The sequence below is a fragment of the Hydra vulgaris genome, chromosome 12 (assembly GCF_038396675.1).
Source record: "Hydra vulgaris chromosome 12, alternate assembly HydraT2T_AEP".
NCBI lineage: Eukaryota > Metazoa > Cnidaria > Hydrozoa > Anthoathecata > Hydridae > Hydra > Hydra vulgaris.
Window position 1 is genome coordinate 11,874,242 of NC_088931.1, and position 27,637 is coordinate 11,901,878.

Here is a 27,637-nt window from a genome sequence, read left to right on the forward strand (position 1 = left end):
GTATTTTTTTGTGTTTTTAATTCTTTTTAATAGTAATATATTCTTATAATATATTCTAATATGTAGTAATATATAATATCTAACATTATATATTATTCAATAAATCTAATATATAATAATATATATATAATAAATTGTGCGGCCGTGGCGCAGTGGTTAGAGCGCTTGCTTTATAAGCAGGAGATCCAGGTTCGAAACGAGCTCTGGACAAACTTTTCGCGTCACGGTAAGGAAGGAGGCGTGAACTTTCTGGTTAAATGCACTTCCGCGTTGCTCTGTGACAAGACCGTTAGGACTTCTTGGGGCACCTAAATTGAAAATTAAAAAAAAAACATACAATAATATATAATAAATCTTTATAATAAAAATATATAACTAAACATAAGAAATCTTTATAATATAATAAATCTAATATATTATAATATATACTAATGTATTCTTTTAAGAATAAAATATTCTTTTTAATTCTAATATTTACATTATATTTTGCTGCAAAGCTCTCTTCTCTTTTTTTGTTTTTCATTTTAAAATTTAATCTTTCCTTTTAAAAAATTATTTAAATATTTCAAAAAAAAAATTTGAATATCAAATAGTCAAAAAACAAAATATTTATACTATATTTACAACTTGTTTCTCCATGCAGCAGCCTTGTTTGTCAAGGTTTGTGTTTCAGAGTTAAAGAGTTGAGAGGGCTGTAACTACAATAAAGTAGCTTCCTAAACTGTCTTGGCCCCCTTGGCCTTGAAAAAGTGAATTTGAATTTTTTATACATATATATATCAGGCCTTTTAATTTTTTTTTATTGCTTATCTTCCATCCATCCGGATGAAGATATAGTGTATATGGCATCATCTGGACCACTTAAACACCAATCTCTGTACAGACGTTTTTTTGATTTAAAAATAATGTATGGAGCAAGATGATTACCAGCAACATTAATGCTATTTTCAACTGTATAATGGATTTTTTCTTTGTTGCCAACCAATTTTAATGGTCGCTTTGCACCATGCCGGCAAACTATGATTTGCTTACCTTGATCACCAGAGAAGCCAATTTCATCAAAATTCCACAAATGACATGGAGTGTTTTGTTGATACCTGCTACATTGAATGCTCTTTGCAGTTTGTTGCGTGAAAATACTTTGCTACTATTTCTTGCGTGCAAGAAGCGGCTCTGAATGATGAAATATTGCCTATGGCTCTGATGCTCAACCTATGACTCCACTGGTTTACGAAAAGGTTATACCAATCTCTTCCTGGTGTACCATTAGGAAACAAATGAGATTGACCTTGGTGTTGGAAATAGTCGGTAACTAGTGTGATGATGTTATTGTAAGTTCTACCAAAGCCCCAATTGGATTATTTGATTAGTGTATCTACCAAAACTGGTTCAAGTTATTTTGACAATCTTGTGCTTGAAGCACTGCCAATTGTTTAACCTATGCCGTGGACACGCCTGTGAAAAGTTGCTACTGGTAAATTTCTTATCCAAATAAGCTAAATGTGCATATACTTACCAACAAATAAATATAATTATATATTAAAAAAAGTTATGCATAAAAGTATACGCATGCATTATGTAGACGTTTTCATATAAGGACAATATATACTTGTTACATTAAAATTATACAAATATATTTTACAAACAGATAACAATTTATATTTTTGCTTTCCTCCTTTAAAAAAAAAATAAAATATAGGAAAATTATTATTTTTATTTTCGACATAAAACTGTTTGTTTTTTTTGCTTTGCCATATCCAATTTTGTTGCTAAAAATAACAACCACTAACGAAACAAAAATAAAACAGTACAAAAATTATTTAAGTTATTAATTATTTTTTTTATATTTAAATTTATTTTAATTTCCTATTTTGCTAGTTTTACTTTCTTTCCTTTTAAAACTTAGTTTTTTCCGTAACGCCAAATAAAAAAATACTTGCAAAACGACTGTGACCAAGTTGTCTAAAATAATATACTCATGCATGGACATACAAGATGAAAAACCTCAGGCTTATATATATATATATATATATATATATATATATATATATATATATATATATATATATATATATATATATATATATGTGTGTATATATATATATATATATATATATATATATATATATATATATATATATATATATATATATATATATAGTATATATATATATATATATATATATATATATATATATGTATATATATATATATATATATATATATATATATATATATATATATATATATATATATATATATATATATATAGTAAAAAAAACTAAATAATTATAACACTCGATTTATTTAAAACATTACTGCGAGTTTCACGCAAATAGCGATCATCAGATGTTACAAATCTCAAAAAAAATATATATTAAAAATACAGTGGAGTGTCTTCTTTGATGACGTTAAAGTTATTCATCATATATTTGTTTTCATGGCGACACTTAGACGCAAGTTCGTTTCGCTTATTTAGTAAAGGTAATGGGGATGAAATTATATGATATTTTTCCATCAAGCATAAATTGCATGACTTACCACCAGGTTTAAACGGTTCAGCCTGGTCTAATATTTTCCACAAAAGGACAGGATTTAAACCTTTCTTTTTAACACTCCACACAAATTTAGAAATTTCAGTAGAGTTTGACCCACTTTCATAATGAAAGGATTTATTGTGCTTGTAAAGGCGATCTTTAAAAGTTTTTTCTGTAAGCCCAATATAATATCTGCCTTCATCTTGCGGATTTGTCTTAACATTACATAAATAGATGACATTTTTAGTTAAACATTTTCCATTAAGTGGACATAAATTAATCTGTCGGCAATTGCACATTGGAGCATTAAGGTTTAAAGAATTTGATAAAATTTTATTGTTATGTGAAGTGATAATGTTGCGAATATTTGGAAGACAGCTATAGCTAACCTTCAGGTTGTTTCGGTTAAACAGCTTATGGAATTGATGAGATTTTGGGAAGTTTTTATCGATTAAATTTAGGAAAAGTCTGGCTACGTTTGTCTTGACATTAATTAAAAACGGAGGGTTAAACCAAATAATATTTTGTGCACGTGATTTTGCAACTTTTATAGAATCATTGGCAAAGGCAGTAATGTTTTCTTTAAATCCACTAGACTTGAGGGCACTGTTGTAAAAAGTAGCAGCGCGATTAAAAACTTCATTACTTGAATATATACTACATATATCAGGCCTTGTTAAGAAGCGTTACGCAGCTCGCATTTTGCTTGCGAAAAGGCGATTTGCCTATGCGTTCAGCAGTTTCGCGCTACGCAAAAACTTATATCTTTTACATTATTTAAATTATCTTTTGATTGTCGTTAATGTGACGTAACGTTTATTCAGAAGAAATAAAGTCGTAAGTAAAAGCATTTAACCACAATTGTAAACTAATAGATTTTTTGTTAAAGAAACAGTTTGTTTCATAATTTTTTTTGTTGTTGTTAAAAATTAGTTAAAAAAAATAAAGTGTTTTAAGTTTTATCTTAAGGAATTAAATATATAAATTCCTTTTAAATATAAAAATTATTTTTAGTCATAATAGTTTAAAAAATGCACGATTTATTTTGATGTAAATATTTTATTAATAAGATATTTTGTTTATTGTTAATTCAATAACATAAAGTTTTAAAGACGTTCGTTTGATTTATGAAAATAAATTATGATCACGAATATGTTATCGGTAACTGATAAATAACAAAAAAAACACTCTTAATTGTTTAAAAACATTATTAAAAAGAGTTCACAAATTAAATAAGAAAAAATTTATTAACAGTTAATAAGATAACCAAAAACCAACTGTATAAATCATAAGAAAATAAACAAACATTATATTACGTTTCATGAAAAAAATATTTTTTTTTCAAAATAAAATTTAGTTCATATTTGAAAAACATAATAAAAATGATTTTTTTAAATAAGAACTTAGATTTTATTTGTAACTTTTGTTATAGTGAGAAAAAAACAAACTGTATGATTTTTAACGCGTTAATAAAATAACTTTAATTACAATGCGGTACTTGAAAAGACGCTAGTGACGCAATATAACTTCTAATGATGCAAAATATATTTGCTGAGTTGAGTTACTTAAAAATGCGTTACACGTTTTCGCTACGCAGCGAAATCTCATAACAAAGCCTGATATATATATATATATAATATATACTACAATATATATATATATACTACAATATATATAATATATACTATTTTTGAATATATACTATTTTTGAATATATACTACAATATATATATATATATATATATATGTATATATATATATATATATATATATATATATATATATAAATTGCAATGGTCTTACCATAAAACAAAAAGTGAATTATAAATATTATAAATGCGTTATAAAAGTAATAACACCATTATCAGTCATGGACAGGAGGCGCGTGTAATCACATGTGTAATTGTTTTTTTTTGAAAGTTTGACCACGGCTCTTTAGATAATTTAAAACATGCTGAATAAAACAGACAAAGGAAAAAAATTATAAACAGGCTAAACTAAATAAAAAAGAAAGAAATCTTAACAAAAGAGAAATTAAAAAAAAATTAAAACCTATAGCTCAAAAAAAAAATCAACTAATATTAGGGGGGTCCAAAATTAACTTTTTTTAGATATTTTGTAGTTTAACCACTTTTTCTTAATTTTTTATGCCGATTTTGAATTTTGCAATGTTTTAACTTCATTATCAATATTTAGCCTTCTACTTCAATTTTAATAAAAGTGATTATTTTGACAAAACAATTCACTGTTAAATTAAATGAAATCATTATTATTTTCAAATATAAGCGATGTAAAACACATGGTAAATATTTTTTTTCATTTTATTTATAAAATATGTTATCTATGCCTAGTTATAAGTAACATAAAAAATTAGATATTAATAACTTTGTGGAAGTCATCGTAAGTGATTGTGGATTGCTGTGATGACTTTCCAAGTAGAACCTTCAAATTAGTAGCATATTCTTCTATAGACATAAACTTTTTTGTATTGTTATCAAAAATAATGATTTTAAATAGAGTTGATTTCCGCGGCAATGACCTACTTGTATCTCTAAAATAAATTACTTCATTCTTCAATCGTTTTTGGCATTTTATCAGATCTTGCTCTTTTGCAATATATTCACTGACATCTGATCCACTAGTAAACAAGCCGCCTTGTAGTTTTAAACAAGTTAAAGTAGAATTTCTCCTGGATGCCTGATGTAAGCTTGTTGTTCTTTTTTAGTTTGTTGTTCTTTTTTAGTTGAGCTACTTTGTCTTAGTTTTATCTGGTTCCAACTGTATTCTATACTTTCAATTTTTCTAACAATAGGACCCATTTTCCAAAATACTCTAAGTTATTTGAATCTTCATTTCTTAAATGGTTTGAATATTTAAGAACATTACCACGTGAAACTGTTGAAAGTGACTGTTTTTTTCGAAGTTGATTGCTATGAGTTCTACTCATCAGGTAATCGATCATTGTTTCTTTCTCCGAACCCACAGTGCTTTCCTCTTTGGTGTGATGAACTATTGCTAAACTTTGCCGAATTATATTTGCAAGAATAATGCAATCATCAAAGTTCTTTGATGCGTATTTTCGAACTACATCAACAACTTCCAAGCCATAATCTTCTTTAATGAGATTTTCAAAAAGTCTCTTTGATACTCCTTGAACACATGGCTCTTTAAATTCAAAGAATTTTTTATTTATGACATCATTATATAAGCTTGCATATATCTTGCTAAAGAATATTTGCAGTTTAGAATGCGTGGTTTTACCTTTAGTTTTACAGAAAAATGGTGAAATGATTTGCATTCCAAAAGCTGCTACCATGACCAAAGTAACTATAATGTAATCAACATTCATAGAATCTCGGACTAAACAAGCAAGTTTATTTGTGATATATTCTTGTTGGTTTAAAAAACTCCTTAAAGTCATCCCAGTGAAAGCAAACTTTCGAAGAACATTTCGAAAGACATTCAAATCGAACATCATTAAATTCAAAAAGAGAAATATCTTTGTTTTTACGCTGGATAAAAGTTTTAAATTCTTTATGATAATTCCATGGTTTTTGAATAAAACTTGGACCAAACAAGTTTAGTACCCATGATAGAAAGGTTAAGGATAACGTTTCCGTACTTTTGTTAATAGATATATCTAACAGAAAGCCTTTGAAAAGGTTATCCATATTCATTTCATTTTCAATTTGGTTTAGAACTTTTTCAATTGCTCTGTCAAAACCTAAAGCTGTATGTGAAATGCAAAACAGTTGACCAGCAGGAATTTCTCTATTGAGTATATCAGCTGTGATTTTAGATATTCCTATATTATGAACAGTACTCTCAGTCATATGAATATCTACCTTCTGTTATAGTTCTTCTGTGGTGTATTTTAAGGCTTCCTGTAACATTTCGAATGTTGTTTTTATTCCATCTGCAATATTTGCTGTAGATTCTGAAGCAATTGCTAATGTAGGAAAAGGAAAATAATATTCTCTGTTAATATGTCAACCAGAAGGTGCAAAGGTCCCAACATGCTTTCGAGTGGTAGAGTCAGTTGCGTGAGTTATTATATCGCCACTATTTTTAGCTTGAACAACTCTGTCTGCAATCAAGCCAAGAGCATATGCGTGCATCTGTTTGGAGTGTGTTAGAATCAATAAATGTGTTCTCAATAGCTTCACAATCATTTTTATCATACTTAGATATACAGTCAGTTACATCTGGAATTTTCCATTTTGTTTTAAAAATTCGATTGCTGATTACTTTCAGTGCAATTTGCATTTCCCTCATTGAGAATCCTTCTCCATCTAACTCTGCACATGCATGGTAGATATCACTTAAGATTAATTTTTTTGATTGTCGCACATTAAGTGGAACATAAGTATTGTGAGAACTATCTTCAAATATTAATTTTGATTTTGATCTCGTCATGTATGGCAGTTTTGGTTCACTTACATCAACAAACATAACTCTCTTTTTTTAAATTGGTTCAGTGTCTTTTTCAAAAAACTGATATTCATTTTTTGTTAATTCTTTTTCAAGAAATTCATCTTCATCTTCAAATCCACTTAACTTGCTATCATCATTATCAACGAACATTATCTGATAAACTGCTGTTTCATTTCTTATCTTTTTCTCCATTTTTCTTTAGTCATTAATAACTTTTTGATGGAAAGTTTTATCAACATTTTGACATGTAAAATTTTTGTTACCGCGCATGTTACAAGTAGATACGAGTAGTCTTCAGCATTCATTGAAATACGGAAAAACTTCTCTAGCTTTTAGAAAATGTTAAAAAGTTTTTTAAGGGATTTGTTCATAGAAATACATCTACTTAAAAAACATCACCTTGCTTGTTTTTGTCAACACCTTTTAAGTAGTGATATTCATTGATTTCACTTTGCAGACGTTTTAAAATGGCCTCATATGATATTGTGTAGATATCATATCATTAGATGTATATCAATCTAAACAAGAATACATATGCAAATAAAAGAATAACGATATAAATAATTTTAATTAAATTTTTTTTTTAAATTCTCCTAATACAAAAAATTTCAGTTATAACCTTTTCAAACCAACGCAGCGAACTATAAAACTTTGATCTTTTCTAATGTTTTTATAATATTAGGCTAACTCTTTTAAATAGAAAAAAACTTTTTATTTAATTATCATTTAATTATCATTTAATAAAAAACTAACTTTATTTAAATTATCAAAAAGTATTTTTAAAAATAGTTTATTTAAATGCATTCGTTGTCACCGTTGTTTATAAAATTAAGAATACAAATTGATTTAAAAAATTTACGTTCATCATTAAAAAAAAATTTTTGAATTAAATAAAAGTTTTATTCAATATTCTATAATAATTTATTTAATGGGTTTTAAAAACTTTATTTAAAAGCATTTAGCTTTGTGTAAACAAATATTACTAGAACTTTGTTATGTTTTTAACTATTAAAGATATGGGTTCATCAAAAAGTTTATTAAAACAATCGTTTTTGTTGTTGTTTATAAAATTAATTGTACACATTTTTTAAAAAAACATTTACATTCATTGTAAAAAATCCGCTTTTTAACAATATAATATCTTTTAATAATTTAAATGTCTTTTATAGTATACAATCTTTAAAAGCAGTTTCTCGCTTTATTACCTTATACTTTATTTAACGCATTTTTGAAATGTTTTCACAAGAACTAAAAAGCTGTGGTTGTGTTGCAAAAAAAAAAAAGCGTGGTCAGGAATAGAGTGCAATCACACGCTTTTCCTATTCACGACTGTATTATAGTGTTATTACTTTTATAATGCAGTTAGTAACTAGTGTGTTATTACTTTTGTAGTCTTTTGTAGTTTTGTAGTTTTTAGTACACGGTTTTGCATTAACTAAAATTTTGAAGTCTAGATATTTTTCTAGATATCGCATTTTGCAATCCCTGTTATGACCTAACTGCCGACCTCAAAGTGTTTGAGGTCAGAAAAAATTCGCTGACGTTGTTTGTTTGTTTTATGGTAAATCCTTTGTGTCAAATTTTTTTTGCTGAACTGATGCCAACCTGTAACTGTTAGAGGTCGGCAATTTATTGCTGACCTCATTTTTCCTAATATTGAGGGTTGATATATATATATTTATTTATTATATATGCGTGATCTGCCCCTACCAGATGTATATAAGTTGTAAATTTTTTTAAATTTCAAACTTGTCAGGGGTCAAGTGTTTTGTAACTGCAGGAATATTTATAGGATTTTTTTTTGTTTTGTTTTAGAAAAATGTGTATTAAAAAGCACCAAAAGCTGTATTTTTGAAAACAATATTTTATGCCTATTATGTTTTATGCCCTATTCACTCTAATATAAGTTGCATGACCATAACATTAATAATATAAGTTGCAACACTACCACTCCACCCCAAGTAAGTTGCTAACATTATAATAAATTTTAATATTTAAAAGTTTTTGAGTTTAGGTCCAGAGCTAGAAGAATTTGACAAGCGAGATATTGAGCGTGTCCACGAAGATGATATCTATGTTGAGTTTTTTTTTAATCACAAGCATGGAGATATGGAAAAAGCACTTGAAATGATGGTAAAGGTTTTTTATTTTTGATTAAAAAAAAATTTCCTAAATAAAAAAAAAAAATGCTTTTGGTATCATTGTAAACAATTTTCTTTACAATGAAAAAAAAAGCTAATTTTTTTTTTAATGTTTAAAATTAATTCAAGTATAAAAAACAAATTGATTTATGATTTTTCAAGTTTCAGGATAAGTTTTTCAAGATGTAAAAGACATGATATTGGTACTTTTCTAATCAATAAAATTTTTAAAACTTTTTACTGTTTTTCATTATTTTTGGAATTTTACAAATGTTTTTACTTTAACCTCGTTTTATTATATCACTAATACGAGTAAACAGATTTTAGGAGCCACTTAAAATCTGATCCTCAAAAACGCACTGATAGTTTTTTTTTATGGTAGCTTATTTAAGTTTTCTCGTAGCAAAAGATTTTCAATTTTATTAATATTTGCTGGCTCAAGAGCTGCTTCACTTAACCACTGACTCCAAAAACACAGCAGACTAGAATTTTTGCAAAAATTAGCATGGCTTTTTATAGATTAACTGCAGGATTCATGAGGCTTCCATTCTCAGGATTCTTGCTCATCTATACACATTTTTAAACTTTCCCATTAGTTTATTTATTTTGCTGTTCAAATCAGAAAGTTTATTGAATATGAGTTGTTATATTTTTCAGCGCTCACTTATATTGTGTCTTCACCACTTGAATTAGCGAATTTAAGTGGTGAAGACACAATATAAAAAGAAAAGTGAATTTAATGGGCTTCATGGCTTTGAGTATTTTTGACCAACAAATTTCTAACATCCCATCTTAAGTCAAATAACTCACTGTCAGACAATCAATATAGTTTTTTGATCTTCTCGTTTTATGGCTGACTTAGATGGATGCAGCAAGGCAAGGGCTTTTGTTTTTGACATATCTAAAGCTTTTAATAAAATTTGAGATGCTGGTTTTCCATAAGGTTATTACATTTGGTGTATTTAGGAGAGTTATTGAGATTATCAAATCATTTCTTTCTAACTGCTTTATTAAAATCATGGTTCTGTTTTGTTTGTTATCTACATAAATGATCTTCCTGACAACATTACACCTAAAGTGGGTCTATTTGCTGATGACTTTATACTCCTGTCTTGACAAAAAGTCATCTCTTTTCAATTGCTTAGAACAAACAGTTGATCTTGAATCTAATTTTTATAACAAATTAAGGCTTGCAATAGCTTGTGAATTTTAACTCCAATTAAACTTAGTTATTTACAGCAAACAATTCTGAAAAAAATCTCAAAACTTTTGAGATTCTTATACCAATGAATGGCAACCCTCTCACTTAATCCTAGCAACATCTCACTTGAATTCTTATTCTTGATGTCTTATTGGATTATTGTTCACTACTGAACTCTCATAGAAACCATATATACAATCGATTGCAAAATTAGCATCTGCTAAGGTTGCTTCTCTTTATTGCGCTTGCCATTATCTTATTCCTGATTCCATTATTCTATACCTCTACAAATCTCCTATTTGTCTCTGTATGGAATACTGTTGTCATATTTGTTCTTGTTCCTCAAATGATGCTCTTTCTTTTTTAGATAAGGTCCAAAAACACTTTGTAAAAGTAAATTAAAAACTTATTCTTGTTTAACTTGTCATTTAGCAAAGTAACATCCTTATACTGTATCTGTCCCTGCATGCTCTAAAAACTTTTATTTTTCTAGTTTTTTTTTCTCGCACTTTAACTCATTGGAACTTTCTTCATGTTTTCCTGACTTATACAACCTACAATTTTTCAAATCTACTGTTTATCATTTCCTTGCTCTTTAACTCTATTCTTTGTTTTCTAGTAACTCCTAACTTAATAATGGTTGCTTGTTGGTGAATTAGAATTAAAAACCTTTTACTTAGCTTAGAATGGTACTGTTGCAGACTTTAAATTTCTTGAGGAATTTCACAAGTTTTCTTGAATTTTCTAGCAGATAATAATCCATGTCATAATAATCCATGTCTTCCTGTTCCATTACATCATTGATTACATCATCTGTTCCATTACATCATTGACTACATCATCTGTTCCATTACATAATTGACTACACATTGATTAGGATTTCCATATCATTTTATTTCATCATATAAGTTGTCAATTTTGGTAATCTCACAGCTATCCAAGTTCATCAAAATCTTTAACTCTTTTCTCCTATAATGTAAAAAAACTCTCAAATGCTAAGTATAAAAAAACAATCTCTCAAATGCTAAGTGTAAATGATATAAAATTGTCAGATGATATTAATGTGATGAATGTATTTTTTTTTTCCAGCAGTTCTATTTTGGATCAATTTAACAATTTTTTTGGCCATATCAGTGCCAAACATTTAAATGTCATTTCATTACCTCAACTATGTCAAAAGCAGAAATAGACTAAGAATTTGCACAAGACAAGACAAGTGTTATTTCATCACAGCTATGATGATTCATACCAAAAAAATTGTCTTCTTTAAAACTATTTGTTAATGTCAAGAAGTCTATTTACTGTCAAAAGATATATCTACTGTTTTAACACTTTTGCAATTAAAAGAGCTATATTTTCATTTTAATTTGTGCGGAATTAAATATTCAAAGTTACTAATTTTGAAAAATAACACAATGAAAAATAATTTGTCACTGAATTAGTGTATACTAAGCAGAGTTGTTAGTCCTTGGCCTTGCCTTAAGGCCAAAAATTAAGGCCTTAAAACTTTTGGTCTTGACCTTGATTGCTTTGGCCTTGGCCTTCATAAAAAAATGCATAAAATTAAAAAATTAGAAGTTTTCATTCTTTATTTTACGTAAATAATTACATAATTAATCTTTCTTTATTTTACGCAACTACTTTATTAACTTAAGTCAAAAATTTAAGTCTTTGGTCTTAAATATTTTTGCGTAGGCGTTGACCTTGAAACTCATATTCTTGGCCTTGTAACTTTTGGCCTTGGTCTTGGCCTTGTAACACATGAAAATGGCCTTGCTATTTTTGGCCTTGTTAACAACTCTAACACTAAGTATAGGTTGAATAAACTATAACTGAGAGCGTGTATAAACATTTAATTCTAGACTCCTTTAGAGAAAAGTTTTAAAAAGTGGTTAAAGCAGTTTAGATTTGACGAAAAAACAGCTGTTTTACTGTTACTGTTTAAATTAAACTTTTAAAGTTTAATAGTTTTAAAAGAGTTTGAGCTTTTACTGAAACAGATTCTATTGTTAAATTTATTTTTCTAGATACTTGTAAAAATTTTAACTTCGTAGCACTAAAAAGTATATATATATATTAAGAATTTCACTGCCTAATAATTCTCACCTAATAACTTTACAATAATAAATTTCAATAAATAAAAATAAAATTTAGGGTAGACTAAATTTTATTTTTATTTATTTAAATTTATTATTGTATAGTTATTAGACGAGAATTATTAAGCAGAGAAATTCTTAATATATATATATACTATTTAGTGTTGCAAAGGTAAAATTTACCGGAAAATTTACCGCCTGGTAAATATTTTTATTTCACATTTCTAAAAATAAAAATTTTTCTGAGGAAAAGGGGTTGTGTTTTTTATTTACCCTCTTCGATTTAAAATTTACTGGTAAATTTTCAGGTAAATTTTACCGGTAAATTTTGAATCAAATATTAAATGAAAATTTACATCACTAATACTATTATTACTTTTTAAATATTTTACATAATAATAAAAGTTTTAATTTAATAAGAAAAATATATAATAAAGGATAATGCAATTTGGTTGTTAATTTAAAAAATGTCCCAATAATAATATGAAATACAAAAATTTCTTTATTAGGTTGACTGTCTTAAGTGGCGCTCACAGTTTGGTATAAATGGTAAAGTCTTCATTATATATATTTTTTAAACCTTATTTTTTAGAAATTTACATTTATTACTGTATTTTATGTTTGAACTTATATTTTCACCTCTTATTGGTCTTACGAGAAAATTAACAATAAAATATTTTTAGTCATTTCCCTAATTAATATATATATATATATGTATATATATATATATATATATATATATATATATATATATATATATATATATATATATATATATATATATATATATATATATGTATATATATATATGTATATATATATATATGTATATATATATATATATATATATATATATATATATATATATATATATATATATATATATATATATATATATATATATATATATATTAGTAAAAAATCACTTAACAAAATTTTTTTTCATTTTACACTGCGTTGCATCAACAAAGATTCATCAGAAATAAATGATCAAATTAATAAAACTTCAATTTATACCAAAAATTAAATTACAGGATGTCACTAATGTCTTAACTACTGTAAATTTTGCAGGCACTGTTTTAAGGATGGACCAATTCAGTATAAAATCATCAATATTTTTTCCTTTTAATTCCCATATATATTTTGACAACATGGTGTCTTTTGAATACTTTTTATTTTTGAAAGATTGCTTATGATTGGCAAAACGTTTTTTCCATTCACCCTCTATTATACCAATATATTGTTTATCAGGTACATTCTTAGAGAAAACAACACATTTATATACCATATTTTTTTTGATAAACAACTTCCACTCATTGGACAATTGTTTTTTTGTTTACAATTACAGTTTTCTGTAGTTTTTTCATTTAGGATTTCTTTTTTGTTTAACAAAGCATTATTGTGACCTTTTATAATTCTTTCCATATTTTTTGTGCAACTGTAGCTAATTTTAATTGTATTCCAATTAAAAATTTTATGTAATTTATTAGAGGCGGGAAATGCTTATCGACCAATTTTAAAAACACTTTTCCTATGTTAGTGGAAACATTTTTGCTATATGGGGGGTTAAGCCAATTTACATTTCTAGTTCTATTTCGTTTTTTTGTATTCTTTTTTTCAGGGTCAAATTTTAGTTCAAAATTTTTAAAACCACTTTTTTTAAGGGCATCTTCAAATTTTCTTTTTGAAAAATTGAATACATTTTCATTAGAGGAGTTTTGGTTTAGCCTGTTTTTAATCGAAATCGGGATTTGTTTTAGAATTTGGGGTGGGTGATTCGAGTTAATATTAATATACAATAATTCATCGTTTGGTTTTTTGATATGAATTTTCAGAGAGGATAAATGTGACATCAAGAAAGTTCACAATTTTTAAATTTATGTTTATTTTGATTTGAAAGCCAATATTTTGAAAAATTTTTATAATATCTTTTCTAATTTTAAACCAGAAAAAATCTGGTCCACAGCTGGTCCACTTTTATTTTAAAGATTGACGTTTGCTTAAAAATTCAATTGTTTTCTTTACAATTTAAATAAGAGATTCGTATTTAGAATTAAACAAAATTGTTCATTTTGCCATTTTATCTTAATTATTTTATGTTGTTGCACATGGATGGTGTCTTTGTTAGTGCTTTTGTTGTGCATTGTCATGTAGGGTGGAACAGTTTGAAAATTTTTTGAAATTAGATTTGCCTGTGTTTTAAATTATTGTCTTAAAGTAAAAAAAATTTGTTTTATATGAATGAGCTCTTTAAATTCCTTTTATATATATATATATATATATATATATATATATATATATATATATATACATATATACATACATACATACATACATACATACATACATACATACATACATACATACATATATATATATATATATATATATATATATATATATATATATATATATATATATATATATATATATATATATATATATATATATATATATTTTGAACAGAAGAAGTTAATAGCTAAAGTCTTATTTTGTTTTTAATTTAAAAAGTTCGGTAATATTGTTTCAAATTAAAAAGTTTGGCTAAAAGAATTGTTCTGTTTAAATTTGAAAGTTATTTTCCTACAAAATTTGAAAGTTTTAAGTACTTTAAATTTATACATTTTCAGGGCAAAAAAAGGCAATTAATTTGTAATTTTTTTAATTGCTAACAGTTAAACCATGATATCATTCAGACTATTTTGAATTAAATTATAGAACCATTTGTTATATTTGCATTCATCATATACATGTACATATACATTTGCATTCATTACATACATTAGAAGTATGGCACACCACCTCTTTTAGAATCAATTTGCAATGAATTCTCAGTCATGCAGTAAATTAATTTTTCTAAAATTAATTTTATAGCCCAAGCAACTATCCCAACAACAAATTTGAAAAATTGTATAAACTTTTAACTGAGTGCGATTTAAAACTAGAAGAAGTGAAAAATTCGGACATTTAACATTTCAAAAAGATTTTCAGTGAAATCACAGAGCTTGTCTGTGATTTCACTGAAAATCTTTTTAAAATCTTTTTGAAATGTGAAGTAAAAATTTCAACAAATTTGAAAAAATAAATTTAGAAATTTTTAAGTTGTACAAAATCTGTAGTTAATATTTACATTTGATTATTTTTTCTTTTTAGATATAATGGAAAGAAACATTGACAGGCGTCTTTTTGAACTTGGATTTTTATACCCACGAAATAAAGACAAACATGGAAACCCCTTGCGTAAATTTCTTATCATTTTAAGTAAATCAAAATAGTAGTTTAATAATATCTTATGAAAAGAAAATTTTTTTATATGTTTCTGTGACACAATGACAGCATTCAGGTGACCAACAACGCTGTCCAGTCAGATCAGTGATGGATCTAGAATTTTCTGGTGTTTGAGCTAATTTTCACATACAAATGTTTTGGAATTCCAAACATTTGTATGTTTCTACTTATGTCAAATAATAATGCTTTGCAAAAAATTGCGATGATTGGAGGCTGGGAACAAAAAAACCTCATCCTCTCTCTCTCTCCCCCCCCCCCCTAAAAGTGAGGGGCAACAAGTTAACAAAATATTTTTTGTACTATACTCAACTAGACTTATATTCATTGATAAATTTTAAATTTCATAGTATTATCTCAGCGTTCAATAATTATGATCATATAAAGTTTAAACCCCCTCAATTTGAGAGTTACAAATTTTATATGGTCAAAAATCCTGGATCCGTTACTGAGTAAAGTCATAGGAGCAGAACATGGTTTATACAGTTGAATTTACTACTTGAATGTGTACATAACTACTACAGTATGTTATTACATGAATCTGTACATAACTACCACAATAATTTCCTATAGGAATGTGCGTATGACTTCCACAATAAGTTACTACATATTTGTGTGCATAACTTCCACAATAAGTTACTACATGAATGTCTACATAACTAGCACAATAAAGTTATCGTAATTATAGTGCTTAGTATAGTTGTAACATTTTTTTTGAACTTATTTTAACCACTTTTTAAATGCTGCCTCAAAAAAGCTAAAATAGCAAGTTCAGCATGCACTATGCACTAGAATGCAGGTTTATTTAGCATCAGATTTTTATTTTATGATTGAAAATAATCATTTGATAAAAAAAAAAAAAAAACCTCTTGTGGAAATTATATCTATAATAATATTTTATATATTTTTTTACATATATACATGATGACTATTGGATTTGTCTAATCATAAGTATTGTTTTTAACTATGGATCTTGTAGAAATAAATATTTATGCAAAAATAATTCTTTTACATTTAATGTCAGTTTTTTTGTTTAAATGGCTTAAGTTATCTGAAGAGCTTCAGATATTTTGGAAGGAAAAGTTGTTCATTTGCAAATGCTTCTGAATTAAATCAAAACAACATGCAAAATTTAGATGATTTTTGTAGGGATACTTAAACTGTAAAAAATTTAATGCATTGTTAGCAGTTAGTTAATAAACTAGTTTTTACTTTAACTGGGTTTTATTTAGTATTTAGTATGGTTATTTATATTTGAAATTATGAAAGAAATTACATGCTATACTACTATATAATTTTACATAAATTGTATTTTAACTACTAAGTCAACTTGTTTCTCTGCGCAACCATCTTGTTTGTTAATCTTTGTGTTGTTTTTTTTTCAATTATTTTATTTGTAATTTTTTCTCCAGATTTGAACTTCTGTTTAACAAGACCGCTGTGTGGAGAAACAGGTTAAGCAAAATGCTTCCAGAACATTAATCCTTGTGATTGTGTGTTCTACCACTAGTCTACTATTGCATTGGCTCTAATCCTCCCCTTGACTTTGAGGAGATGAATAAAGTAAAAAAAAAAGACTTTATTCAATAATTAGCTGTACTATTCAATAAATATCTGTAATAAAATCTTTATAATTTAATTACAATTAGTTTAAGATTAAAAAAGCGTATATTATATCATTAATGTTATTTAAAAACACATTTTAATGCTTATCATATTAATCACTTAAATATGATTTTATAAATAATAAGGAAGGCTAATATGCTTTTATAATTGTAAGGAGCATTATATAAAGGACTGTTAGTTTGCTTTCTTAACCTTTTCAGCTTTTTTTTTAGTTTTTTTCCATATGAAGAAGTACAAAAAAGAATTATTTGATATGAAGGAGGTTAAAAAGTTGTTTGCATTTGCTCTGGAGAAACTTGTAAGTATACTTTAAACATTATTATTACAATTTTTTATTTCAAAAATTGTAATAATTATGTTGTTTTTTTGTTATTTGTTTACCCTAAATCTGACATTTTTCTTACTTTACCATTAGTATTTTATCTTCTGCTATTTTATCTTCTGCTATGTTCCATTTGCATATTTTATCTTTATATTTCACATTTTATCAGAATTTTTTTACCTTATTACCTTATGTCCATAAATAAAATATTTTATCTTTGTTCATGTTTTTATATAGTTATGCGCAAAAGAAATTATCATTTTTGTACTATACAAAATTTATTACCACCATTTAACAAGTCTAATCTTTGTGTTCCTTCCAAAATTTGAATAAATCAATCTTTTTTTTTTGAGAAAGATGTGGTTTAATGCACCATTGTATGATTAAAGATTAAATTCTTTGGCAAGGCCTCTTTGAACTGTGTGGGCACTAACATTCACACTAAGTGATGTTGTAGCCGCTTTCTAAGATAATAATGATTGAGTTATACATGATTTTGTTTTATATAGAGCTTATAAAATATTTTCTTATTGGTTGATAACAACACCTACACAATGCATTGTTGTATATATATATACATATATATATATATATATATATATATATATATATATATATATATATATATATATATATATATATATATATATATTATATATACATATCACTGTGCTCTCCTGAGACCGCCAGGGTAAATTTTGGTTTACTCTAATTTTTTTTGTTTAATTATTAATATTGGGTTTAGGTAAGTGTTTTAAAATGATTTTTAAAATCTAAACTAACTTTTAAACATTTTTTTTTTTTAAAAATAGTTTTTACCTAAAATAACATATGGAGGGGAGGGGATAATATGGGGAAGGCGGGGATTTTTTTTCAAAGTTTATAGGGTATTACACCTCTAAAACAATTTTTGTTAAAAGAATACAACTTTAAAATGAAAAAATGAGATCTTTTATGATAAAATTGATATAAATTCCAGAGTTAACAATATAACATCAATGCAATAAATGTACCAATTTAACATGAATTATTGAAATTCCTTATAAAATAATTCAATCACTTCAAAGTTCACAATAATTAAAAATTTTAAAAAAGGAGAGAATAGGACTACTTGAAACTGTTTATACCTAACTCAATTACACTTTTTTTAATCTGTTTTGCATAATAATTGTGTTCCAAATGACGCTTTTATCGCTTCTATACTTGACAGTGATAGTAGTGAGCACCTTCTCCTGCCTGCTCGGCATATACACCAAGCTTAAACTGACTATGCTGAAGAAAAGGAAAATGATGACATAAAATATGAACTTTCCATCTAATATTAAATTGGTAGTTAAACTTTTTCAAAAGATGAAGCTGCAGATTTTTGAAAGCTTTTTTAAAATCTAAAACTGATTCAGCAATAGATTCTCCAATAAACATGCTATAAGCTTTTGTTTTAATAACTGAAAACTTTCTAATACAGCTAACTACAGGTTGGAGAAATATCATATTTGGTAATATAGAGGCTGCACTTAAAAAGTTAACTTCTAAAATATCTAATTTATCTAAAAGTCTCTGTGAATTGTTACCATCCAAACCAGTTCCGTGGTAACCTCTAAGGATTATATAATTCAACTTTAGCCACGAATCAAAATCAGGCCACAGTGTAATTAATATTTTTACAAACATAGAAGTAATACCAATAAGAATGTGCAACTCTGGTGGAGGAATGAGATGTTCCACTAAAGTTTCTAGAGGTTCATAAAGGTACACAACTCAAGGTACACAACAAACACAAGGTACACAACAAAGGAGAAATACAGTTTTTAAATTCCATCATGTGATTTTTTTTGCATCCATCTTCAACGAACTTGTTGTAGTTGATATCAATTGAACCTAAGGTTCTTTTTTTTTTCCGCTCTCAAGAGTACTTTCCCCTTCACACCAGAGACATGCATACTTGCCGCTGTGACTGCTTAAACCAAATAAAAAGATTTAGATCAAATGCTATTGAATATTTTACATCACTCAGAGCTAGTGGTTTCAATAGTTTACGTAGTGGATCAAAAACATTTATAACGCATTTAAGAAAACTCTGTCCAACATCAATGGAAATCCTAGCAATAGTGCAATAAGGATTCAAACCTCTTTCATTAATCATACAAAGAATTAAATCAGAAGTATCTTTTAAAGTTTGGTATACAAATACCAAACTGCGACTTATCTCTTCATCCCCTGAAATGAATGATTCAGTTTTGACATCTTAAAAATCTGAAAATACATTATGCAGCTCCTCTATCTGAGTTGATATATTAGGTTCTAACATTTTCTTCCCTAAATTTTGTCACATATGTTTACAAAGTAGCTTAGTCTTTCTTTTACTCAGGTTTAGAGTATTAGAGATTTCCATTATAGTTTCTAGAGATAACTTTTTAACGAATGCTCTGCTGCATTTATTAACAGGTGTGCCAACAACAACAAGGAGATTGTTTTCAAAGGTTTTTAAAGAAGACTTGTCTCCAGATTTAATTTTGTCTCTTTTCATTTTTATTTTGATAATCCCAGAAGCAACTTGCTCACTGGATACATTTCCAAGACCTTCAGCCAGCATAATTAGGTTTTTTACGCTTCACTCTTACACCAAAAGTGAGAAATTCTTTTGCCTAAATAGAAATTTAAACTAGGAAAAACTCTGGTATTACTATATTTGTAAAACATATAAAAATAATACACTAATATTTAATAAGTCTATCATAGACTATGCATTGAGTAGCATTGACTCTGCTAAATTTAATTTTTTTTTAAATTGAAGAAATAGTTTATTAACTAAAATTTTATATAAGTTATACAATATTTTTAATTTGTTTAAGGAAATCATACCTATTGTAGAAAAGCAAGAAGGACATGTCTTTTTAACAATTTTATCAACGATATTTTGGTTATTTGTTGTGATCTGTTCAGATATTTCACTAATATCAGATGATCTTCTGAGTTTTTGTGTTGAGATATTTTCTCAATCCAATCATTTAATTTTGATTTTTCACCCCTGTTCAATGCGTATAAATTTGTTTTGCAAGAATTACAAATGTTTTTTGAACAACACTCTTTTTCTACATCATATTCTGTCCAAAATAAATTTTGAATATGAAGTTGTACTGCGTTACTTTAATAAGTTTATGTGATCCTTTTCCAAAGGAAATAAAGCGACATGCACAAGTTAGACGTTTTTCGTCAGCCATTTTGACAAAAAAACCGCTTTTCACTGTAAAAATAATTATTTTCATCTGTATTGCAACAGTTTGTACTAATTTGAATAGATAATGTAATCATAAAATGACGCAATTTATTTTAGACGTTTTAATTAAATCTAAAATTTCTATGTTTAAAAGTTAGTTTAGATTTTAAAAATTATTTTAAAATACTTTATTTAACCCAATAATAGTAAATAAACAAAATTTTTTAGAGTAAACCAAAATTTACCCTGGCGGTCTCAGGAGAGCACAGTGATATATATATATATATATATATATATATATATATATATATATATATATATATATATATATATATATATATATATATCACTGTGCTCTCCTGAGACCGCCAGGGTAAATTTATATATATATAAATATATATATATAATAAAATGATTCTTTTGTCAACAAATATGTCACTTTCGTCCAACATTTTCGTGTTGTCAGAAAGTCAAAACCATTAATTTAATTACAAATTAATCATTTTTTAAAAAAATCGCAAAAACGCAAATTTAATTGACCAGAATGTTTTTAAAAACATTCTGAATGTTTTTAATAATATAAACAAAGTTTTTATTTTTATTATTTTTACTGTAAATCATGCACAGAGTGTTGCTACATCGACTATCTTATAGCCTGACTCACAAAAAAGTGCTGCTACATCGACTGACAAATAGCCTGACTCACAAGGGAGTGCTGCTACATTGACTGAGGGTTTGGTTGGGGCAGGCAGTCTATCAAGCAATTAAAAAAAAATATTCCAGTCTTGCATTTTAATTTTAACTTTTTGTCAACAAAATACGGAAAAACTTTCTGACAACCAGTTAGGGGTTATATATATATACATATATATATAACCCCTAACTGGTTATATATATACACATATATATATATATATATATATATATATATATATATATATATATATATATATATATATATATATATATATATATATATATATATATATATATATATAACCCCTAACTGGTTATATATATATATATATATGTGTGTGTGTGTGTGTGTGTGTGTGTATATATATATATATATATTTATATATATATATATTTACATATATATATCCATGGTGTCCTGTGATATGAATGTAAGAGCTGTTTGAAGCACCTAAATAACTTTAAAAAAATATATATACACTGGCGCTCATCGAAGTTAGGACACTTAAATTATTTAAAATTGATTTACTTTGTTTATTGGAATATTTAAGCATAATAAATACATGTCATAATGTTAAATTTAAAAAAAAAATTTTCTAATTAAATTTTCTTTTCATCAAAAAAACCACCTTTTGCTTTTATCACTGCCATTACTACTCTTGGCATTCTTTCAGTTAATTTTTTGATTTGTTGTTATGTAAATATTATTCCATTCTTTTTCTAGAATGTTCCATAATTGGGTTTTTTAATTTCAAATTCAATTCTTATTGTGTTAACTGATGATTTTTATTCGTTAGTCACCAGTATTTATTGTTATACAAGAAGGGGCTGGTTGATTTCTGTCTTCCGATCTTCCAGTTTCTTTGTGTCGACAAATTGTGTAACTAGCCATTGATTTCATCAGATTTAACTTCTATGCAATTTTTCTAACAGCATATCCTTCTTGAAGCAAAGTAAGTATTGCTGCTTGTTTTTCTATACTTATTGGCTTGCCTTTAGGCATTTTTTGCTTTATAATTTTGAATAACTTTTGTTTTATAATTTTGAATTATAACGGTTCCGAGTTCGATCCCCACCATGTCCCTGGTAGTACCATGCTTAACTTGTTTCTCCACACAGCGGCCTTGTTCGTCAAGGTTCGTGTTTCGGAGTTATAGAATTGAGAGGTTATAACCACTATTAAGTAGCCTCCTCATCTTTAGTAGCCTTCTCGCCCTTAAGGAGGTGAATAACAAAAAAAAAAAATATATAGGTTCTGGTTTGTACAGGAATATCTATTTATTAGTTTAGACCAGTAAGATTCTAGCATAAATGTATTAATCACCTTAAAACAACTTATTTTTTGATTCAAAATTGATGTAGAATTGATATAAGATTGATGTAAGATTGATGTATGATGTAAGATGACATATTAATGTAAGGTTTTTTGATGTAAGTTTTGTTTAATTTGAATTATTTTCATATAAAAATAAATTATGTTAATATAAATTAACCATGTTCTAACATACTCTCACCTGCTGATTATTAATTTTTCATTGTTTCTCCAACCACCTCGGAGCTTATTAGAAAAAATTAAAAGTTTAATCATTATCTTGATTAAATTTAAAATAGTTTTCTGTTTTTAAAGTAATAGTTCAAACTTATTTTTGAAAAAACATTTTTTTTTTTATTAAGTTTTTGCAGCTTTTTTTAGCAGTATATTTAAATAATAAGTTACATTGTATATTAAATTATATTTTTTCTTATTAAATTTCTTTATGCTTAAAATAAAATATTTGCATATTTATATTTACTTATTTATCAATTTGTTTTATACTTATTTGTTTTGAATTTTAATGGTAGAGTTTGCAATATCCTGGAAAACAAATCACCATGGTATTTGATATGCAGGATTCTGGTATTTCTAACATGGTAAACATCGATGATTTAAAATTTTTAATTTTTTATTTGCATATACATATTATATTGTGATATTATACTTTTTTAAATTAATTTTATAACTCAATGTTTTGTTTATACATAGGTTCAACGTTTTATGCATACATGAACTTAATCTTTTATGTATTCATGCGCTCAATGTTTAATGTATGCATGGACTTGTATGCTATACATTAGTTACATACTATACATTAATTATACAATATGCATTATATAATATTGGTTATATACTTATCAAATTTTATTAGCAGTGTAAAGATTTTTTAACATGAAAATAGACTTGGGTAGATTGTTATCTCACCTTGTTTTCATGCACTAACTATAAACCTATTTCTCTTTTAAGAGTGATATTTTCTTACCTGAGATAAAGTGATATTCGCTTTTTCTTACCTGTAAGATAATTATTTGTTGGTGCAAGAATAATTAAAGTATTATTAAACAAGAGAAAAAAGTTTATAAAAGAGTTAAACTCTCAATTGATCTACTATATTTGTTTAAAAATGCATTTTCCTAATAACTTTTGTGTGTTTGGTTTATTCAGAAAAAGAAGAAAAAACAAAGACTTATAAAAAAAAAATTCTTTATGCCTTAATAAAAGTCTGTTCTTATCTAAATAATACATATTTAACCCCAAAATCTGAACCCCCCAAAGCTCCATATTTCAGTATGATGACATCAATGCGCATCTAATGCTGCATTATTAAATGTATGTGTGTGTATGCATATATATATATATATATATATATATATATATATATATATATATATATATATATATATATATAATCTTTTTTATTATATATTCTTGAAATTTTATCTTCTATATTTAAATAGAATTCAAGAAAATCATTGCGTCCAAACAGTATTCCCACAAACATTCTTATAGATTTTAACTATGAATTTTCAAATATTCTTTCTAAACTATTTAATATTCTCATTCATAAATGGAATTTATGAATTCCTGATATTTTGAAATTATCTTGCAATTTTCCAATATTTAAAAATGGCTCTGAACTTTCATACAATAACACCTATCTCTCTTTTATCTTAAATTAGTAAGCTTCTTGAAAAACTTATGAATTCCAGACTGTGACTTTTCTAACTCATTTAATTATTTAAATGATTTTCAATTTGGTTTTATTAACAACCTAACTAACTCTGTTCACTTCTTGTCAGTTCATCTGTTTGCTGATGATGCAAATCTCTTGCATATCAACAAATCATGTCATTCTTTATGTAAAAATGTAAATTTGGATCTAAAAATATTCACTGGCCAAATGCTAACCTAATATATCTTAACATTGAAAAACTTAACTAATTTGTGCAATTTGTGGAACTTTCACATTGATGAGCTGCGCAAGAAAATCTCAAGCACATTATACAATGGAAAACTAAATATACCATCTTATAAAAGCCAAAAGTATGGTAAGCATTCGGTTATCTATCAGTGTGTTCATGAATGTAACAGGAGCCTGAAAAACTACAACTTAGAATACCCTTTCTTCATCTTAAGCAAAATCAATTGAAAAAAATCTGAAAAATATTTTATTCTAACTTTTAGACATTATTATTACTTTTTATTAAAATAATCTTTTAATTTTCTTTTTGTTATTACTACAATTATTATCAGTATTTTTTTCTTTTTATTATTATAACCTGCAAGTTATGGTCTCTACATGTTTACTTTTAATGTATGTTCTATGTCTGTGTTTATGTTCTATATCTGTGTTTACGTTCTATGTCTGTGTTTACGTTCTGTGTGTTTTAATGAATGTTTTTGTGCTTATTATTACTTATATTACATACACAAGTCCTCAATTGTCAAATGTTATTAGTAAAACAATTGCTTTTAAGGGACTATAGAAAATAGTTCGAGATAACAAAAGTTCGAGTTAACTGGTGTTTGACCTGCCAGGAATAACTCTGTGCGTGTGTGTGTGTATATATATGTGTGTGTGTATATATATGTGTGTGTGTATATATATATATATATATATATATATATATATATACATATATATATATATATATATATATATATATATATATATATATATATATATACGTACATATATATATATATATATATATATTTATATATATATATATATATATATATATATATATATATATATATATATATATATATATATATTATGTAATATATATGTATACATATATATATATATATATATATATATATATATATATATATATATATATATATATATACATATATATATGTATAATATATATATATATGTGTGTCTATACATGTATATATATAACTTAAAAATCTATTTAGGATATGGATCTTATAAAATTTGTAATTACTTGTTTTCAGTTGTACTTTCCAAATATATTAGGTTAGTTGTTTTTATAAATAATGTTATTTTATTATATCTTTTATTGTTTGTTTGTTATGTTATTTATGTTTTACAATAATACAATATTTTTAATTAAAACTACAAGGCATGCTGAATAATTATTCAATTTGAGATATGTCCAATAATAACTATAATGTAGCTTTTACAAATGGTTTTTAATGTAGTTGGAAAATAAATTAGAATGGGTATTACATTTTTAGCATTTCTTTCAAGTAAATTTGCATTTAAGTTTGTTTACTTGGCAATATAGTCTCTTGGCAAGAAAATTTATTTAAATTTTCTGATAAAGTGCAAATAACTTAGCATTAGCAAATAATATTTAACTGATTAATAAAGTTTCAAGGATTGTCCCTAAAAATAACAACAGGCTGACAAATATATCTATAGATTTGAAAAATGGTGATATCAGTACATAATAAATTTTATAAATTTTTATCTAATATTTCTAAAAAAAATGCTGCTTTTTCTAATGCATTTTCATTAGGATAACAAAGTCATGCATTTGGATTACAAAGTCATGTGTTTGAAGATGTCAATAAAATTTTATTAACTTTAAAACAATTATTTCTTTACTTATTTTAATCTTTAAACAAATAAAATACAAAACATCAAATTTTCAACATTTTATTATTACATTAATACAAACAAATGAAGTTATTTTTTGGCATGACATGAATGATTTTAGATGGAATTGTTTATGGGCTAAGTTATTTGGATATAGATTTAACAAATCATGATATGGTAGCAAAAAAACAAGATGTTTACAAAGTAGCATTAAATATTATACTAATGTAATAATAATACACACATACTTATATACATATCCATATACATACACTTACATATATACACATACACATATATATACACAACCATATATATATATATATATATATATATATATATATATATATATATATATATATATATATATATATATATATATATATATATATATATATATATATATATATATATATATATATATATATATATATATATATATATATATATATATATATATATATATATATATATATGGTTGTGTATATATATGTGTATGTGTATATAAAAATAAATAAAAAAATTTTTGTCAAGTGATTTTCTACTAATATATATATATATATATATATATATATATATATATATATATATATATATATATATATATATATATACACACACACATACAGCCCTCGGAACTTAAGGTTAAAAATTGCCAACCTCATTTTTATGTCTTATGGTAAGACCTTTGTATCAAAATTTTTTTTACCAACCTGATGCCGACCTCTAAAAAATTAATGTCGGCAAACTATTGCTGACCTCATTTTTCCTAATTCCGAGGGTTGTGTATATATATAATCACTTTCTTAGTTGATATAGTGTATATATCAACTAAGAAAGTGATGACTTGTTATTACAAGTTTGATTGATAACAAAAAAATTTATTATTTCAAACTAATTTTTTTTTTTTTTTATTAAAAGGTAATTTTAAGTGATTTTATCAAGTCATATTATATATTTTAAGTGATTTTATAAAGTCATGACTATTTTATTTTCCAAACACAATTACTGTTGTTGTGAAGGTTTTGAATCACAATTTTTTTAAACTTGGCCTAGACAACGTAAAAAACCAGATATAAGGCTGTTTCTGATATTTGTAGACAACATAAAAAACCAGATATAAGGCTGTTTCTGATATTTGTATGACAAAAAAAGTAAATGTTTGCAACCCATCTATAACAGCTATTAACTTA

The 27,637-nt window shown here is 25.7% G+C and overlaps 1 protein-coding gene across 1 annotated transcript in view; it reads left to right on the forward strand.

Annotated features, from left to right (window-relative positions):
• Window positions 1–27,637, forward strand: part of LOC105845491 (motile sperm domain-containing protein 2) — a 59,168-nt gene that overhangs the window by 10,339 nt on the left and 21,192 nt on the right. The window contains exons 3-8 of the mRNA XM_065812182.1: window positions 8,986–9,104; window positions 12,919–12,958; window positions 15,563–15,649; window positions 17,533–17,618; window positions 23,398–23,466; window positions 25,799–25,859. Coding sequence (XP_065668254.1) covers window positions 8,986–9,104; window positions 12,919–12,958; window positions 15,563–15,649; window positions 17,533–17,618; window positions 23,398–23,466; window positions 25,799–25,859 — 462 coding nt within the window. The remainder of the gene's footprint in view (window positions 1–8,985; window positions 9,105–12,918; window positions 12,959–15,562; window positions 15,650–17,532; window positions 17,619–23,397; window positions 23,467–25,798; window positions 25,860–27,637) is intronic.